A 20,278-nucleotide genomic window follows, 5' to 3' on the forward strand; every position below is an offset into this window, starting at 1 on the left:
AATTGGGAAACGGTAAAAGAGGAACTACTTAGGGTGTTCGATGAGTTCTTCAACAGTGGAATTGTGAACGGAGTGACAAACGAAACATATATATGTCTAATACCCAAGATAAAGGATGCCGTGAGAATTAAGGACTTCAGACCTATTAGCTTGATCACGAGTTTATATAAAATCTTGTCGAAGGTCTTGACAAATAGATTGAAAAGGGTTATTAGCTACACGGTTGCAGAGAACCAGTGTGCGTTCATCAAAGGAAGGCAAATTTTGGATTGGTGTCTTATTGCCAATGAAGTGGTGGAGTTTCATCGAAAAAATAAGAAGAGGGGATGGGTATTCAAAGTGGATTTGGAAAAGGCTTATGATAATGTCGATTGGCAATTTCTTGACTTGGTATGGAAGAAAAAAGGTTTTGGTTTGAGATGGAGGAAGTGGATTTTGGGGTGTGTTTCGAATGTTTCCTACTCGATTTTTATTAATGGACGGCCGAGGGGTAAGTTCAAAGGAGAGAGAGGACTGAGACAAGGTGATCCACTATCACCATTTCTTTTTAACTTAATAGTTGATGTCATGGGAAGAATGGTTGAGAAAGCTAAGGCTGATGAATTAATTCAAGGGCTTGAGGTGGGGAGACTAAAGGAAAAAATCTCTCATCTACAATTTGCAGATGATACAATTTTTTTCGCACAATCTAACAATCAACTGCTGCAAGTTGTAAACATCATTAAAAGGTTTGGGAAATTGTCGGGCCTAAAGATTAATCTGGACAAAAGTTTGGTGGTTGGATTATTTTTGACTGATGAGGAGACTGATGATATGGCAGTGACCATTGGGTGTAGCAAAGGTAATTTTCCGATTAAATATTTAGGACTACCCTTGGGCGGGAATCCTTTGTCTATGAAATTCTGGGAACCTGTTTTATCCAATATGGCCAAAAAGCTAGCAAGCTGGAAAAAATCTTTTTTATCAAGAGGGGGTAGACCTACACTGATCAAGGTCGTTCTAAGTGCATTGCCTTCATACTTTATGTCGGTTTTCACAGTGCCGAACAAAGTGGGGAATATTATGGAACGATTGATGCGGAACTTCTTGTGGGATGGGGCTGATGGAGAGAAACACTGCCATGTAGTAGGATGGGATCAAGTCTGCAAACCTATGGACAGTGGGGGCTTGGGGTTGGGAAATATCCGCTTAAGGAATTTAGCTCTTCTCGGTAAATGGTGGTGGAGAGGATCAACGAGCACGGAGAGTATGTGGAAGAAAGTCATTAAAAGTTTGTATGGTATTCAAGATAATGGTTGGGATTTGGGATTGGCAAGGTGCTCGACTTACAGAAGTCCATGGAAGGGCATTTCAAGATCATTCCCGGCTTTTCATCGAATGGTTAGGGGAGAGCTTAGAGGAGGTAATCTTATTAGGTTTTGGGAGGATGAGTGGGTGGGGGGTTCTTCGTTTTTAACTAGATTTCCTTCCTTATTTCAGATTTCAATTTCAAAGAATAAACCTCTTTCGAATTTTGTGGAGGTCGCCATTAACAGTGGCAACTTTATCCTTCATTGGGATGTCCGGTTTAGAAGAAATTTGTTGGACAGAGAAGAGATTGAGTTCACCGAAATGTTAGGGGTCTTACATAATGTTCGTTTGGAGAGGGGTAATGAGGATTATAGTGTGGCTGGGGGATTCTTCGGGGCTATTCACTGTCAAATCTTTCTATAATTCCTTCTTCTCTTCCTCGAATCAAAATCCTTTCATTTACTTTTCCAATATCTGGAAAATTTCTGTGCCCCCAAAAGTGCAAGTCTTTTCGTGGATTGTGGTGTTGGAGAAGTTGCAGACTTATGATGAGGTGCAAAGAAGATGGCCAGCATGCTGGTTTTTGGTCGTACATTGCGTCATGTGGTCCATTTGGTTGGAGAGGAATGCACGAATATTTGAAGAAAAAGAGAGCTCGATCCTCGAAACTTGGGACAAAATCAAATTCCGAGTTGCAAGCTGGATAGTGATACAGCCGAAATATGAACATTTCAGTGTTTTAGACTTGAATAGGGATTGGAATTTTGTATTCGAATGATGTTAAATTTCGAAACTGCTAAGCACACTAAGCACTAAGCACAATTGTGGATTACTTATCCGTAGATTGTAACGAATTTTATCATATTTATATATTATGTCTCTTATCAAAAAAAAATAGATGAAAATATTTTCATGGAACATCAGGGGTGGTGGTTCTTCTTTTAGGGATCTTTACCCATCTTTATTTCAACTTTCCGCGGTTCACAATATGTCTATATCCTATTTTGCTCACTTTGACAATTCTCGCCTTCCCTGTCATGTAACTTGCATTTTCGAAGGGTTTCTAGGGATAAGGAGTTATTAGAGTTGACTAAGTTATTAAGTGATTTAGATAGTAGCTTTCCTATTTTTTCGTATTTCTATTTTATTTGAAAGTTTCAGTTCCAACAAAAATCCAAGTATTCTCGTGAACAACGATTCTGGGTAAGTTGTCGACCTCGGAGATTATGCAAAAGAAGTGGCCCTCACATGCTATGTGCCCAAATTGGTGTGTGTTATGTCGAAATGAGAGGAAAACGCAAGACCATATGCTCATTCATTGTGCAGTCACGAACGGCTTGTGGGATAGAGCTTTGAAAAAATTGGATTTGGTTTGAGTGGTATTGAAGTCAACGAAAGATTTATTCGCTATGGATCTTGGACGGCTACTTGACAACAGGGGAAGAATTTTTTGGATAATGGTGGTTCACGGATATGTTGGTCGGTGTAATCAGATAGAAATCGAATAATTTTTTAAAATACAGAAGACAATAGTGTCGAGCACTGGGATAAAATCAAGATCAAAATTGCTACGTGGAATGGTGCTCATGAAGAATTTCAGAATGTTTCAATATCATATTTATTGAGAGATTGGGATTTTGTGTATCATTCATTGATAGGGCAACGAAATTATGTAATTTTTGTTGATGTTGGATCACTAGTCCACTTATTGTAATTAATACTTTTTAAGTAACTAATAAAATATTGCTTCTTAATAAATAAATAAAAATTATAATTACAGTAATATTTAAAGGAAGACAAGTTTATCCTTACCTTGCATGTCACATGTGCTAGACTCCCAGCCAATCTTGCAACCATCAAATGTGCTGCGTTACGTATGAGGGTTTCATCAGGCTCCAAAGCATAGTCCTGTCATCAGAGAGATTGAATCTTTTATTTAGAACCTTTAGAATGCACACTGATACATAGATTGTTCAAATGTGTAAAGGAAATAATTCGTAAAAGCAAACCTTCAAAACAAGTTCCTTTGTTGTCTGAGTTGCAATAGAAACACTTCGCTGCACGATGCTGGACACTATCTCTGTGATAGCTCTATCCATGGAAATTGGAAGTACACTAAACCAAACAGAAATTCAAGTATACAACATGAAATACTGTTTTTTTATGAAGTAAAATTGAACAATGAATAAATTCTCTTGACCTCTGGAAATTCAAGAACAGGCCCAATGCATGGAGCTTTTTATTGATAATAACTTGCTGTTCCATATTAGAGGCTGGCACAGGAATCTGAGAAAACGAATATAGCATATATCCGGTCCATAAATATTTGCCCACAACAGCTATCCAGCTACGGAAGCAAGAATTAAAAATTTAAGCAAACCTGGTTAACGGAAAACTTGGACTGTACTTGGGGAAGACATTGAGCGGAAGAAAGCTGATCTGTTACTCCCGGACTTGTCAACTTCTCATCGTCAGCCAATGAGCCAGATGTGGTATGAAGGGGAGCCACATACTGATAATACACAATGTAAAATAACCTTAAAAATCCAAAAAGAATGTGTCCATGTTTCATGTAATTTAAGTAACAATCTACAAAGACTCACCTGAGATATGATATGTGAATGAGTACCCGGAAGAGGTGGAGCAACATCAAGCAGTTGCTCAACTTGGTTTAGTGTAGGTATTATTCCAGATTTCACCTCATTTACCATTTGAGGTTGTGAAGATCCTACTTCTTTATTGGAAAAATCAGGATTACCTTCAACTTCTCGAATTTTGTCTTTGAGAAGAGAAGTGGGTGTTACTTCTTTTAAATCTACTCCAAGGTTCTTGAACAGGACCTAAAAGGAAATGAAAAGAAGATACCGAGAGAGTTCAGATTAGCACTTTGCCCCTCAAGGAAAATACCACTAGATTTATGCATAAGATTTACCTCTATATCAAACTTGAGATTTATTTTTAAATTAGGCATTGCATAAATCTCAACAAGCAATCCAAGTATACCCATTGTCCAAGGGTTTGGAGGTTGATAAGCCAGACTGTTAGAACATGGTTCTAGAATCTGGAGCAAAACCACAAAATAAATGCAACATAATACCCTGATATAGTGAACATCAACCATAAATCAAAGAGTGATACCTTGGATGTAAAAGGAATGACAGCAATCATAAGTCCCTTCTCATACGCCTGCAAAAATAGTAAATAGTTAATTCACACAGAAGAAATCGCCACTTCAAATCAAGGACCAATATAATCTTTTTTTTATATGAATCAAAATTATATTAAAATAAGAAAACAGAGTACAGGGAGTCGGATAAGATATCCACAAAAACACAATACAGGAAAAACTACATTGTTGTCAAAAACATAAAGATTTCCAATCCCAGACTAGATCAGTGATAGATAAATGGTTACACTACGCAAGCTTTCTCGTCCAACTAGCAACCCGAAATCCGATCTTCCAAACCCCGTCTATAGACTCTGCTATATTGTTATAAATTATTTTGTACCTTCTTTCAATAGAATTTGCATCCCACTATTAATAAATCCTCCTTAGGTACATCTCACCTTAATCTTTGCCGCCCCGAGATCTCTAAAGCATGCAGTGTCATCACTTATATACAACAAACCACCCATTGATCCCCGATGAAGACCATAAATTCCAAGGTAGAGCAAAAATCCTAACCCAACTGCTGCAACATTCGTAAACCATGTCCTAATTGATTTCCGGTATCCAATCCTCAAAAACCAAAGACACCCTTCGATAAAAAAAACCTCTCTTCAGGTTCAGAAAATATGAATACTCTGTCGGATTGGAAGGCCCACTGCCTTATCAGCTAGAAAAAGAAAGAGCTCAATCCTCTTCTTGACAGAATCACCAAGAACAGTCCGAATCTGCTCGCACGAAGTGTTAACCTTCACATTGTAACAATAAGTGCTTCATACCAGTTCTTAACCGGCCTCTGCCTACTACTGTCCTCAAGTTCCTTCATCCCTCGATGATGCCGCCACTCAACTTTTTTGTCTTTCTGAAATGTGTTGTTAACTCTTCCTCGAGCAATACCTCATCTGATTTTTTTCAGATATATTTGATATTCTTTTCTAACCCCACAAATTAAGACCGCATGGCACAATGATATACTGTTTTCTGCCGAGCTGGTTATATTTGGACACTTCCATGAAACTTCCTCGTTGGTTGGTATATCTTTGGATGGTAAACATAGCATTAATACCCATGAACCGATTGAAAGCCGGACACGAAGATAGAAAGTAGATAAAGTCCTTTAACTTGGAGCAGATCCAATGTGCCCCTTCTCGATCTAATTCAAGCACATAACTCTCATTCTCGGTTCTCTCTGACCAACAAATCAAAGACCCCCACATTAACACTTTTTATTTGATCTTCACTTCTTCATCCCATATTTCATTCCTTGATGATTGATACACCCTCCGCTGCTGGAACAAATCCCTGATCGGAGCGTATATCCCTGCTATGTGACTTGAGTTCAGCGAAGCGGAAGAGAGAATCACATGATTCTCGATGAAAAAACCGATCGAAGGTAGCAGCAACGGCAAACAAGTCAAAGAATTTGAAATCCATCCAAATCCAAGCACAAAAAAAGATTTCTCAATCTTTGTAACCCATGCCATTACAGATAATAAATCACCATTGTCCATTTCAAATCGATGATCACCGGTGACCAACTATGATGATTAGTGCCAATAATATATGACACATCACCTTTATAGAGAGATGAACACGAAGGAACAATATAATCTAGGTCACAAAAGAGTCACAGAGAAGATGTCTAAAATCGCATGCTGACGTGAAAAGGAAACAGAAGAAAATGAAGATACCTCCACAATCAGAGATTTTGGATCAATCTCCCGTGCCCTTAAAACTTGATTTTTCCCAATAGTAATCTTCCCAAGCCAGCTTCCTAAATTTTTCAGCAATGAACGCTCTTCCGAACTTGACTTTATGAGTTCTGACCCTAGAAGTACCTGAAAATTTAAAAGGGAACATATAAAATACCATTTAAAGGAAAAAAAATTTGAAGAATATATCTAGGGGTAATTCAAACCTTGCAGTTCTCATAAGTGGCTAGTATAACCTCTTTGTTCAAAGACTTCAGGTTTACTTTATCAAGGAACTTTAAGTACAGATCATGAAAATTTGGCTCAATGCTTGCTCTGTCAATAAAGCAATAAGAATCAACAGAACATTTAGAACTGCCTTAAAAAAGTTTCAAATTAACTTTATTTCAGATGGCTTAGGTGAAAAGGTAAATAGAGGAATCGAGGAATAAATTACTTGCAACTAAAATCCATACAAAATAGTTTTCATTTTCTCCGTAATAAAGATGTACCAAACATTTATTAGTATGAAAATTAAAATTCTCACCTCTTCATGACCATATACCGAGCAAACCAGGGATAGTAGTGCTCATTCAGAATATCAGTAAATTCTTTAGCTTTAGCCTCAATATTGGCAGCAGACAAATTATTAATGATAAAAGATATCTTATCCTGAATTTCAGAAGCAGGTGTCTGTGCAAAACGAAAGTAGATATCACAAAATAATCAAGAACCGTCGAGGATTATTAATGATAAAAGATATCTTATCCTGAATTTCAGAAGCAGGTGTCTGTGCAAAACAAAAGTAGATATCACAAAATAATCAAGAACCGTCAAGGAGCAATTAAGCTAGGTCATAGAACTATTAAGAAAACCAGTAGTGAGTAATGCTATGCAGATGAAATATTAGAGTACACCCAGTTAAAAACAATGGCCCAAAAAACAGCTTATGCCTTGTAGAAATAAAGACAGTTAACTTGTCACCCAGACAAGCAACAAAGAAATTCAGAATTGCAAACCAATCATCAAATGGGTCACTCAGTAAAGAAGTAGAAAAAGATCAGACGAAAAGGTAGAGATCAGTGAAAATGGCCTCATGGGCAGGTAAAACTGAGTAGTAAAACACAACCAATAAATGAGATACCAACTAGAAAAAAGTTTCACCCAAATAATGTATTCCTAACACAACCAAGAAAATGCACCTCTATTGGAATCTCTCTTCTTTCTGCTGCAGTGATAAGAGTTTCAATGTTTAAGGCAGAGCCAAACCCTGTAGAATGAATAAACATGGAATTAAATATAATAAGCTTAGAAGACAACGATAGATGTCAACCAATGCATATTCATAACATATAAGCCAAAGTAGATTTCACATGCTCATAGGGGTATAAATATACTTGCTGAGGTAGCTCGAGATGAACGTGGAAAACCAGGGGAGGAAGCATGCGTTGATGCACCAACAGAACTCTGAGACTGCAATTTCGGCCAATATAGTTTAGCTCAAATAAAACTATAAGTAAACAAAAAACACCCATTATATGCATGGTACATGACAGTAGATAAGAAATTCTCTCACTTGCCTTCTGAATGCTAGCTGTATCACTTGAAGGAGCACCAGTAGCCTGCCCTGCTGCTAGTTGTGCTGGCTTTAGGTAATTAGATGGCGCCACAGGGGGTTTTCTCTCTTCTAAAGAACTAGTAGATCTTTGGGGAAGTTGGACAGTAAGGGCGACTGGCGGCCCAGTCTGTGAGCTCCCCAGTCCAGATAACAAAACAGACGCGCTCGGAGTCTAAAAATTACATAGAAAATTCAAGATATTTTTCTCTTCAAAATAGTTTCTCCGACTTAATTATCATTCAGTTCAACCAACTCAACAGGCAAAATAATGCATACAAATAAACAAAATTTTACAGTTTTTTCAGTTCTTAAAAAATTTACAGCTTTTTTCCCAGAAACATTGTGATGTGATATTTATAGCTCGAAGCAAGGATGAGACACGAGCAACCACAAAAAAAGAGAAAAGAGCAAATGGATATAAAGCCATTATCATGGAGTCGAAAGTGGCGACTCGTATGCAAGAATAAGAGAAGATTGTGGATCTAATTGTAATGATATAGCAGTCTTAAAGAAATATTAGCATTCTGAGCAACGCACAAGATTTTCAGCCTAAATTTTATCAGTAGAATGATAACTGTTGCAATTTATTGCAAAGAAGCAATCAAATTAAAACAATATTAATATTTAGCAAGTCAAAAGTCAGTGATGGTTATTTTAGTCATTTAACTACCAAATAAGTTAGAAGATCAACACCGATAATCATTAACCAACAAAATAAAGGTGTTGTAACCAGCAGGAAAGGCATTTGAAATGCAATTCTTGGAGGGGATATCTTGAAGTACATTTCTGTTGAGAATATCTAGAGATGAATTAACTGAAAATAGTCATAAGCACTAGTTCTAATAAATTAGCAACATCGCATTATTACAAGTAAAAATAGTCAAATTATTTGACAAGCTCATTTTGGAGAAAAGTAAAATGTAAAATCATGACTCAAATTTTCCAATTGGCAGTTTTTGCATTGACTGCTACTTCATCAATGGCATCGAGTAGGTTGCCTATCATATTTGATCCTTGAAAGTTGAAACAAGCTTAAAATGTTGTGTAAATTCAGAGCACGTAACAGAGCAATAAAACAATATACTACCTCCACATTAGTAGAAGATGGCTGGATAGAACCATGATGAAGCTCAGTAGTGTCATGGACAATGTCTTGATCAGTATGAGCTGCTGAAATCCTAGCGAGTGCCCTCTCAATAAATGTAACAAGGTCCACATTTGTCACACGCAAATGAGATATTTGCAGAATATGATTGCAGTACTGCGGCCACTCTATGAGGCGGTCAACAAATTGTTCCAGTGCCTTAGTCCCAAAAACAAACATCTACATGTTGTAGCATATAAAAGCCATTGGTCAGTTTTTTAATAAAACAATGACAAAAATAAGACGATGAACGTATACAAACTTTTGAATCGGCAGGTTTCCGCAGAGCATCTAAAACAGCTCGCAAAGCGATACCGAGGGTGAGATGCGTCACAAGTTGATGTTTGATGAGTGACCCTGGAAAGAAAATTCCAGATCAAGATTTATTTCAAAAAACAGCTCACAGTCCTGAAAGGGGAAATTTCTATAACAAACATATAAAAGGACTACAGCATGTCAAGAAAGCGAAATAGCTCAGTACATAGATATTTGCAAAAAAATGTAGTAACTTATTTAAGCGAAAACATTTACTAATTTATGACAATTATAATAGCTCAATAAAGATTTCCATGTTGCACTTGGTACGCCAAAAAGGGAACAAATTTGACTAAGCTAGTTAAGCAAGCAATCACAATTCACAAACACTAATTAAATATGCACGAACAAGTTTATGCATATTTGTGAGCCGAACTGCCTTAAGCCTATAAAATTGAGTTCGAGAGAGGTTCAACTTTCCTCTAAACAAGAAATCAGGGCGACCATTTCAAAGTCATTCAATACAATCGGTCCAATAATTTCAATTCCACTGATGGAAAGATACAGATAGCTTCATCAGTTTTTTATCTCAATTCATGTAATGCAACCCAAGTTTCGTCATGATACATAGTTAAACATATAACTGCCAAGTTGGGTTAACCATTACTGTCTCATCATTTTGCCTGGCTCTAAACTAAGAAATTTTGCATTAAGTAGGAGTAAATTTTTCAGGTCGATGTAAAAACGCAGAAGATCTGCTATCAATGCTGACTTTCTTTATGGAAAAACCCAAACAGATGGAGATGTGTTCTAGAACAGTCAGTCTCCTTTTCCTATGAATGTCACAAATGTAAAAAAGGCCTTACCTCCAGCAATCCAGCATTTTTCACATTTATATAAGTGAAAAACTACTACTTTTGTCGCGATGCCAAACCGACTTTTGAAAAAATGCATAAAACTTCTGTAGTTCTGTTTAAGTACTCAGTTTAGCAAAAAAATATATGGATAACAGAAAATGATAACCTAATGATATTCATCTGATAATCAACCATCCAAAGTAGAAGGCAAATTAAATATTTCCTAATACATTATGCCATCTGCATCTGTCATAATGCATAGTGCCTTAGTAAAATGAATGACACAGAAAACCAGCTAAAATAAGTGATATCGTTAAGTTTAAAAAATGAAAAATAAAACTCACCAAAAAGACCTGCGGCAATTTTCAACTGCCTTTCAGGGTACTTGGAAAAGAACTTGTACTCCTCGAACAGATTAGCAATCATGCACTCAAAAATCAACTGCTCTCTGTTACAAATAACAGCTTTCTGAATTGAGCCTCAACTTTTAATAACATTTTCAAAGCCTATGACGAAGTGGTGACATAATCCTCCAATCAATGTATCATTTGAGAATCTAGAAGGCAGCTGATAAATAACCAAAAACCAACACAGCTAAAAATCCAGGCTCGTAAGCATTTTATCCCAATTATGGAACAGTAAAGATTAAAAGGAATTGCTCGTTTGATTATGGTAAAATAAAGAAAAATATGTTGGTTGGAAATTAACCTTCTGTCCGGAGATTCCTTGAAACGAGTAAGCATTTGAATCATCGTATCAATAGCAAGTAGACCCGAAAACATTTGATGGAAGTATGAATTTGCTTCTTTCTCGATATCATCAGCGTAACTATCGGGAGAGGTAGAGTCAGCAGTCCCACCATCTTTAAGTAGTGCATTACCACGCATGGAAGTGGCATGCAATTTTTCCATTTCCTCGGCCAAATGACTGGACGAAGTGAGACCAACATGAGACCGAAGGACCTGCAGTTCCATCGTGTAAAAAACTAAGGCCAATTAAGTTGGAAATAGAAAAGTAAGTGAGAAAAGCGGGACATTGGAACCTTTAAGAAAGAGGGATATGCTTCCAAATAAATATTCACAAGAGCACCAACGGGGTGAAAGCGATCAGAAGAAACATCCTGAGCTCCAAGTTGAACCTCCTTCAGAAACTTGAGACACTCCTAAAAGCATGCATACAATTTCAATTACTTAGCAGTTATTCTATATTAATCCAGAAATCTCAAAACAAGTGGTAGAACTGTTAGAGAAAGATAGCCACATCAGCATTATATTACTGGCAGCAGATTTATCAAGACCGTTTCAAGTTCACCATTCCTTTAAAGGTCTCAAGAGATTATTTGCTCATGACTGTTGGGTGAACATGTGTCATAAGAAAAAAAGGGTTACCTCATAGAAAGCATCTTTGTATGCAACTAACTTATTGCTCAACCAGTTCTCAAGATCCATAAATTCTTTCCTAGAAGCAAGGGCAGTAAGTCGAATTCCAAAATAAGAAGGAATCATATCCAATACCGGCGATAGGATCTGTAACAAAGTTAAGAAGAAATGTCAATTAACATTATTTGCCACCAACAATAATGAAATACAAAACTAAACATCACTTTATTTATCTCAAGTGTCTGCTTGCAGAGGGAAAGATATTTCGCAAATCCACCAATCCACAAAATAATAAAAAAAAAACTAGTTGTGGGAACCCTGTGGTAATATGGGGTGGAAGGGATGATATTGTGGTAATATGTTAACAGGGCAGTACCAAGCAATTCTCATATGGCATAAGAATGCATTGAAGCACTACATTAAAAATAGAAACCAGCCAGTTGGTAGTATAAATTGCATTCAACATATGGTAATTAAAATATGAGGAGAGAAGTAAAAATGATATTAGGCAAAAAATGTAAAGCTAATCAGCAGTTAAAGTGACGAGTATTAATCAAGAAGTTGACTAGATCACTAGAAGAAATTTGAGGGACCACATGGAAGCCCTCAAGAGCCATTGGTAATCAACAACGTGAACAAGGTTAGCCGTTTATTGCATCAAACATCACCATCCTTCGACATGCAGAACTAGTGGAACTTTATTGTGAATTTGAATGTTGTGGAAGAACAAAATTAACTGAAAAACCTACCTTTAATTCCTGGCAAGCATCCAGAATCCTACTATAGTTGTCAGGATCAATGTTCATGGCATCTATGAATCCTCGCAACAACATGTTTGGGTGTTCATGCCATAGATGAAGTATTAAACTGTTTCCTGAAACATTTTTTAGTACCAGAGGAAGAACAGCAGAAGACACTTCATGCTGGATAAGATTATATGCCGTCTGCAATATCAGGGGTTACTTAATGAGTCACACAACAAAAGGCGTAATAAACAATCACAGTTCATTTAAGATGAAGTACATTCACGCGAGCCATCCCAAGAAGCAAAATTTCAGGGCAGTGATTAAGAGGATTCTTAATAGCGGATCGCACAAAATTTGCATGGCCTCTCTCAGCTAGTTGACATAACACCTCGAGGAGGTCGTGGCAGGTCCAAGCATGATTTAACTGGCCAGATTGAAACTTATGCCCTGTCACAACATCATCGTAGGCCTGTGTAAGAAAAGGAATTGTCGACAATTAGTTATCACAAATTTGTAACCACTTGTAAGTTAATATGCATGGATCAGATTCAATCATTTACACCTCGCATGCTCTTGAAGAAAAGTTACAGAATATGATGCATGCAGTTGCAGGTTTTAGCAGTAGCTGGATTCTAGAGAAAACATACCATTTGCCTCTCAGAATGTGCAAATGTAAACACCTCGGGTGGCATTGACATGGCATACTTTAAGAATGATAGCTGACCCTCAACATTCTTCCAAATAAAGCCGCAAATTGCATGAAGAGGAAATGGATCCTGAAAAATCAAGTTCCACGTAAATCTTAGTTGTTTTAGATTCAAAGTTGGTCTGATTTTTAATTTTAGTGTTTCTTTTTGTAAAGGAAAATATAAACATTTCTAGTAATGAGCACCAAGGGACCTCCTACACTAAAAAGATGATATTCATATCATGTAGAAAATTTTTTTTTTTATAGGAAACATTGTTTTATTAATTATGTAATAATAAGGATTACATCAGTGGACTAGAAGTTCACTGTCTTTAAGACAGTGAAATAAGCAAAACAAATATACATTTGTATACATCATGTAGAAAATAAGCAAAACAAATATACATTTCATGAAAGAACATCAATTTCATAAAGACAGTATTGTTAGATTCATAGTTGTGAAAAGCGCTCGCCTCGCTCGCTTAAGCGCGAAGCGAGGCGAGGCGACCTGTCTGCGCTTCGGATTGTCCAGAAGCGCAGCAGGTGGACCAAGCGCACGCTTGAGTGCGCTTGGCCTGAGAAATTTTAAGCGATGCTATTGCGCTTCAGCCCAGTTATGTTTTTTAAATTTTTTCCAAGTCAAAATTTAGCCCAAGTCCAGCTCCAAAGGTAAGCCCAGCCTATTTATATGAAAATCCCTATCCTTCCTTACGTTGTCTGCCTCTGCTGAAGTCCCCTGTTGCATTTGTGCGTGAGTCTTCTCTGCCTCTACCTTGCCGCCGCCGCCGCCGCCGCCGCCGCCCCTTCTCATTTGCTACAGTTGGTAAACCACTAAAGGTCTAAACCCTAATTTTAGGAATTTTAGTTTAAAATTACAAAATTGTGTTATTTATTTTTAATAATATAATAGGTGGTTTGTTTTTATATTTCAGTATTTAAACATTTTCAAAGACTTTTTATTTTATTTTGATTTTTTTGATAATATTTTGTTTATTGCGCTTTTTCCCGTAAAGCGTGCGCTTCGCTTTGCGCTTTGCGCTTGAAGCCCCAAGACACTTGGGCGCTTTTTTGCGCCTCGCGCTTTTGACAACTATGGTTAGATTTCACATCGAAAATGGGAATAAAAAACAGTAAAACCAAGTGTGGAGGCATACCTGACATGCATATTTATACACCGACATAAAAAAGGAAAATGATGTCTCATTAGGGATATAAAAATTCTCGTGGTCCAGCTTCTCCATGACATTTATCCAGTTAATTCCAGGAGCCTGTGACAAAAATTAGAACTAATTACCATGCAATGAATCAATTAAGTACACCACACTGGTGTGAAACATAGTACAGAACTTACGAGCTGCTTTATTGAATCCACTAGTACATCTACATTCCAGGAGTTCAAAGACGGTTGCTCCAAACCAATATTACCCCCAAGCGCAGAAAAAAATGTGGTGAACACATTTTGACTGTCATCAAGACCTGCGTAAGTTCGGGCAATTGTGCCAAGTATCTTTGCAATGGTGATATCAGAAAGGGGCAAGAATAAAGACAACATTTCTTTGCATTGTGAGAAATTGGCAGTGCATCCATAGCCTAATTCATTCATCATATCAGCCATGCTACTTTCCTTCTCCATTTCTTCTAGAATGGTATCAAAATTAACTTCATCACCTTCGTTGAATAAATCCAAATGCCTGCATTAAACAAACGAAGAAGCGAGAAAGGTTATTTTACAGCTCACACGCTTGCAAATCAGCTATGACAGATTTTGACACCAAATCTCCCAAATAAAGTACCTGAAGAATTCTTCGTCACGCAATTCATCAGAAAGGAAAGGTGCTAAGATAAATTGGGATTCCTCCTTCAATTGCAGAAGAGATAACATCTGCATGAACGAATCCACATACTTAGATAGACCTTCAGATTGACTAAGAAACACCAGAATTTTCTGAATTAGCTCAGAAGAATCTGAAGCCATGGGATTGGCACTAAATTCTGCAATCTGACTCATGCAAAAGTTTTTCCCTGTGAGACAATCCACAAAAATGGAATTAACTCAATGCACAATGAAAAGCGGGTTAAGCTCAACAGCTTTATTTACTGTAATCTTCCGTTGTTTATATTCAAAACCACTTCCACAACCAAATAATTTCAATGCTCATATCCAGGTGGCTAGTCAGATAAGAGTACTAACCGCACATTCTGATCTCAAGGTTTTCTGAATCAGATAAAGCAAGGCCCATTCCAATTCTCTCTAATGGTGATAAGTGCAACACATTAGAAAGATTCTGCAAATATTCTCCATTTATAGCTGCAGTACTCAATGATTGACACAAAACTGTACTGAAATTAGGTTTATCCATAATATGTTTAAACAATGAAGCAAATAGTGGATGCATCTGCTTATTCTTCAAATCTTTCACATAAATATGCAAGTTATCCAAACAGATTTGGAGTAGCAATATGCTTCCTTCAGTTCCATGTGAAGTACACTGCAACATGTAACATTGTCAGAATGATAACCAACAACTTGAATACAATGACATGAAGTGCAAGGGTAGTGTAGAGCAAAAGAAAGAAAAAAATACTCCAACATGCATGCAGGGTTTATAGGCTCGCATAATAAGATTCATCACAAACTGATTTTTTATAAGAAACGAAATTGATCACAAACAATGTAGAATTCTATAATATATATATAAGGAAAGGCATGTTTTACACTCATGATGGAGAAAATATATTTGTAGATCACGAAGATACATAGCAGAGATTTATAATTTTGAGATATGGAGCAAATGAATATCTATATTTTCTTCTTATTTCTTACCAAGCTTCAGTAGCATCAGCTTTATTAACAAAAATATCGAGTAGATATGACTTTCACTAAATACTGAAAGCTGAACTTTAAACACATCATAAATAAAGGTGCAACCCTGCGGACAGGACATGCCCTGCTTCATGGTTTCCAAATCTTCATTCTTTAGTTCCCATTTCTTTCACAAATACCAAAGACGTACCTACCAGAATAAATATTTTTTTGCTGAACAAAATTGATATATCCTCATCTTCTAACTCAGTTAAAAATTCAGGTTGTAGAAGGGGAGACCAGGTACTAGAGTGAAGCAGCAGCAGCATAATTGTACTGGTAGAAAGAGAACCTGACTTACATCTTTTAAGAAACGAAACACAAAGTTTCAATAAATTTTACTGAACATAATTCTCTGATCGAAGCAATTGCAATTATGTGCTTCCTGATCCATTGAGCGTCTCAGCAATAAACGATTATGTGATTGATACACATCCAGGAGATCAAATTCAAAATAAACTGTGCTTTCTTTTTTTAACCGTATGCATATATTTAATTTTTAATTATTGAAAGGCAAGTTACATATTTTATATGTTAATATTAATATTAATATTAAGTAAACTAATAGTAGATAAACTATAACTGTGTATATCCTATCAATTAAGAACTTAAAAAGAACAATTGCTGAAATTGTTCTGGACATGAACATTAAATTCATTTTTTTTAACTTAAACTTGTAGATAAACTAGTCATCCGATTAAGAGTCGATGCATACAAACTTTTCAAAAAATAAATTTGGATGACATTCCTTAGTTGACCGATGTTTATCCATTTAATGTTTCTTATATCATACTTTACATGTTTTATCTACTTTACTGCTTTGGAGTGGTATATTAAATTATTCCCTCATGGTGACACGATTTGCTGGAACCACCAGCCCAGATATTGAAACCAAGTGCTGTCACAATAACTAATTTCCCGATTCTCCTAATTTTGGTTAATTTGTTGGCAAGTAAATTATGGGACCATCATTACTACTTCAAGAAGATAGGTACAACTTGGACCTGGCTAACATGGACCAAAGAGGTAGGTATGATGGACAAGAATTCTGTTTGTCTTTAAAATAGGCTTGCGGGTTTTAAAAAAGCATCCACAATTATTATAATCAAAGCAAGTTCTCTCAAAACAGATGTGTCAACAAAACTAGCCCACTACATAACCCACACTGTAAATTGGAATCATAACATACGAAGTAATGAAATCTCATTCAAGTAAAATGTCGAAAAATAAAATAAAAGTATGCACATGTATTTAGCTTAACCTTACTCACACAAGCAATCATATAAAAGCGAGCATCAATCATTCCACTAGCAAACATGTTGAATGTATTTTAACATAGAACACGCAGTGTTCTAAAAAGCGGTAGGCGGTAGGCGGGCGACGCCTACCGCCTACCGCCTAGGCGATTGTCTAGGCAATTTTTTTTAAAGCTTAAATTCATTAAGTGGTTCAAGAGTATTATGTTTGTATATGAAATATATATTATTATAAAATTTAAAATTGTAATAATAAATATAAATTTTTATATATGAATCATCCACATCAGTTTACTACTTTACTACAACCGTTGTACAATAAAAATTAAACCGCGTAGGCGGATTTTTAATCCACATCATAATTTGTTTTTTTTAAGTGAAAACCGCCTAGGCGGATTTTTAATTGTAAAATCGCCTAGGCGGCTTTCGCGTAGGTGGCCGATTAATATGGTGGCGCCTAGAAGTTTCGACTAGCCTGCAATCGGGGTGGTTTTGGACCGCCCAGCGCCTAGGCGGTCCTAGACGGAGATTTTAAGAACACTGAGAACACGAAATTCAAACAAATCCTCCCCATAAAACACCATTTCATGTAAAGAAACAAACTTCCCCAAATCCAAGAATAGCAAGACGACTCGAACTCCATACTCCCACACAAAAATCAGTCGTCGAGATCCCACTCAACAGCAAGATCAATACCTCATCCAACTATAGAGTAAGAAAATGGATTACCTAATTGAAAAACCGACAATGGGAAACTCATCCGTAGACTACAAAAACACTCAAACAAATCATCTACATAAACGCGATCATACCTCGCAAAGCTCCAGGAAAATCGATTCGAAGTCGGAGCCCGAATCGGATTCATCCAAGCTCTGGATGAGAAACCGGATTTGACTGGACAATTTCGATGACAGCGGAATCATTTGGACCAGAATCTCGCAAAACTGTAAGTGTTTAGTGAATTTAGCTTGAATGGGAGAAAGCTAGGGTTCGCAGAACATACAACTTTGCCGAAGACAATAGCGATAGCGTTAAGGTGAAATGGGTGGGGAGTGGCGTATTTATATTTTGGGGCCCACGCCCTCCAGAAACCGATACGCCACTTCTTCTGTGCATATTAACTTTTTGGACCCTCAAGTTCTTGAGAGTTCATGATCAACCCATATACAATTGAATCTATTCTCTGTGTTTTCATGCCTAGTTTTTTGAAAAATAAAAATAAAGATTTTTCATGATTGGTATTGATTGTGTATATTAGCACTGAGCTTATATGTGTTTAGACAAATAAATAAATAATATATGTTACCTCAACTCAGATTCCTTATTCATATTTGTTTAGCTAGATAAATGACCTCATAGAAGTTGAGGCAACAATACAATTTTTCATTCCAAACTTTCATCAACTCTTTTGTATAGTTGTTGTAACGCCCGAAAACTTGAACACACTAACCACATGCATGCACGAAAATTTATTTGAAATTATTTAAATGAGTTGTCTAAAGGCATGTTTAAGTATTTGCATGATTTAATGATTATTAAACCGAATGTTAGGAATGTAAACTTTACGCAGTCGAATACGTGATGCACAGCAGAAGGCGAGAGAACCGGAGACGATTTTGATAAAGTTTCTATTTTTATAAAGTTATAAATAGAAACTTGGGACTTATTAATTCAAATTATGAAAGCAGTAAATCTATTTATAGTAAGGGACGAACTTAATCGGTAGAGAACTTTTGCTAAGAAAATGAGTAGTTTCGGGTATGCGGTACTAAAATCGAGTAGCACTAAATATTTTTAAATATTGTTGGGACTTTTTAGTAGATTAATTATTGGTTTAATTAATTCATTAATGGGCTTAGATTAGTAAGGGTTTAATTAAACTAATTAGGGCCTTTAAGCCCACTTAACAACTTAATGATTTAATTAAATAAAACCTACCCACCCCACACCACAAAACTCACGTCCATCACACACTTTCAGCACACATACACGCACACACTAGGGCTCTAGGCGGCCGAACCCTAGAGGAAAGAAGGAAGCATGGGAGTTTTCGCGTCCAGTTTGTCTCTCGTCGCGCCGTCGCTCGTACTTTTTAAAAATAAAGGAATAAGCCATGTTTTCAAACCCTAATTTATGCACCATTCAATCCATATTATTGCATGTATTATGATTTTGTGTGTAAAGTTTACAAAGATGATGGTTTTCAATTTCCTACATGTGCATCTCATGTTTTCACTAAATATTTTTTATGTTTATTGAATTGTTGAAGGGGGGATGCAAACCGAAAGATTTAAGAGACGAACTAAACGCCTAAGAGTAAGTTTTAAAGAGGTTATAGCCATAAGGGACCCCTCAAGAGCAATACATTTGCACATTAATGTCATGAGGGCCGAGAGAGGGAAAGGGACGGATTTGTGGTTCCATCGGCCAAGGGGGCTACATGGGGTCCTAGCCATGGTCTGGAAGGTTGCTTTAGGGTCCTAGGTATGTCTTGGTTGGGGTCGGATAAGGCTTGGATGGGCTGGAGCAAAGCTGAGGTCGAGAGTATGTATGCTGCCGCGTAGGGGCTGTTTTGGTGTGTGGGGGTTCCTAGGGCTAAGGTTTTGGTTAGAGGGCTGTACCAGGGGCTAGGTCCGTGCCTTAGGGTCCTAGTGAGGGTCTATTGTGAGCCAAGAGTCGAGCCAGGGGCAGCCACAACCGCTGGAGCGTTTGTTCCTCGGCAGCACATGAAGAGCCAGTTTATTGCGTTGCTGATGTGAGGGGTTTAGAGCATGGGGTGTCTGGTCTGTGTCCAAAAGGGCCTGATCATGGTCTTGTTTAGGGTCTAAGGAAGGGGTATAGGGCCTGGTTTAGGGTCGTTTCGAGCTGTTTTGTAGAACCCAAAATCAGTATACGTAAAACCTGTGCATTTATTTTATTTGTTAAATTAACTATTTAAGTTTAAAATGATTTTAGAGATGCATGATTTATGAAATTTCATTATTTTAATTATTTATGTTAATTTGATGCACGTTAAAATGTTTTCTCGAGTTTATATTTCAGGCGAATATTCGATGCGGGATTGAGGGAAAGAGACCGGCGACGATTTAGACAATTTTAAATGTGGTATTTTATTTTAAGTTAGGATTGAGGCATTTTAAAAGATTTATGAAGTTTTAACATTTTAAAGCCTAATTTAAATAATAGGTTATTTTAAGATTTTAAAGTTTATCGATTATGTATTTTATTTTATTTCTTTTGGGTTTTTTTTAGTAAGGTTGTTAGTAGATTGGTAGCCTTAATTAAAAAGTTAATTATTAATTTAAAACCCTTAATTATCATTAAC

The 20,278-nt window shown here is 36.7% G+C and overlaps 1 protein-coding gene across 3 annotated transcripts in view; it reads right to left on the bottom strand.

Annotated features, from left to right (window-relative positions):
• Positions 1 to 17,996, bottom strand: part of LOC140841424 (uncharacterized) — a 30,983-nt gene extending 12,987 nt beyond the window's left edge. For all 3 annotated transcript variants that reach the window (XM_073208829.1, XM_073208828.1, XM_073208827.1), the window contains exons 1-27: positions 17,766 to 17,996; positions 15,026 to 15,323; positions 14,628 to 14,856; positions 14,186 to 14,525; positions 13,989 to 14,102; positions 12,794 to 12,922; positions 12,424 to 12,615; positions 12,150 to 12,344; positions 11,410 to 11,547; positions 11,064 to 11,183; positions 10,730 to 10,983; positions 10,366 to 10,469; positions 9,172 to 9,266; positions 8,853 to 9,089; positions 7,728 to 7,937; positions 7,545 to 7,620; positions 7,350 to 7,417; positions 6,695 to 6,840; positions 6,375 to 6,483; positions 6,148 to 6,294; positions 4,429 to 4,476; positions 4,223 to 4,351; positions 3,894 to 4,130; positions 3,671 to 3,802; positions 3,491 to 3,576; positions 3,300 to 3,405; positions 3,103 to 3,198 (exon numbers count right to left, since the gene is read on the bottom strand). In XM_073208829.1, coding sequence (XP_073064930.1) covers positions 3,103 to 3,198; positions 3,300 to 3,405; positions 3,491 to 3,576; positions 3,671 to 3,802; positions 3,894 to 4,130; positions 4,223 to 4,351; positions 4,429 to 4,476; positions 6,148 to 6,294; positions 6,375 to 6,483; positions 6,695 to 6,840; positions 7,350 to 7,417; positions 7,545 to 7,620; positions 7,728 to 7,937; positions 8,853 to 9,089; positions 9,172 to 9,266; positions 10,366 to 10,469; positions 10,730 to 10,983; positions 11,064 to 11,183; positions 11,410 to 11,547; positions 12,150 to 12,344; positions 12,424 to 12,615; positions 12,794 to 12,922; positions 13,989 to 14,102; positions 14,186 to 14,525; positions 14,628 to 14,856; positions 15,026 to 15,323; positions 17,766 to 17,876 — 4,146 coding nt within the window. In that variant the 5' untranslated portion in view covers positions 17,877 to 17,996. The remainder of the gene's footprint in view (positions 1 to 3,102; positions 3,199 to 3,299; positions 3,406 to 3,490; positions 3,577 to 3,670; positions 3,803 to 3,893; positions 4,131 to 4,222; positions 4,352 to 4,428; positions 4,477 to 6,147; positions 6,295 to 6,374; positions 6,484 to 6,694; positions 6,841 to 7,349; positions 7,418 to 7,544; positions 7,621 to 7,727; positions 7,938 to 8,852; positions 9,090 to 9,171; positions 9,267 to 10,365; positions 10,470 to 10,729; positions 10,984 to 11,063; positions 11,184 to 11,409; positions 11,548 to 12,149; positions 12,345 to 12,423; positions 12,616 to 12,793; positions 12,923 to 13,988; positions 14,103 to 14,185; positions 14,526 to 14,627; positions 14,857 to 15,025; positions 15,324 to 17,765) is intronic.
• Between the last annotated feature and the right edge of the window lie 2,282 nt (positions 17,997 to 20,278).

The sequence above is a fragment of the Primulina eburnea genome, chromosome 9 (genome assembly GCF_022965805.1).
Source record: "Primulina eburnea isolate SZY01 chromosome 9, ASM2296580v1, whole genome shotgun sequence".
NCBI lineage: Eukaryota > Viridiplantae > Streptophyta > Magnoliopsida > Lamiales > Gesneriaceae > Primulina > Primulina eburnea.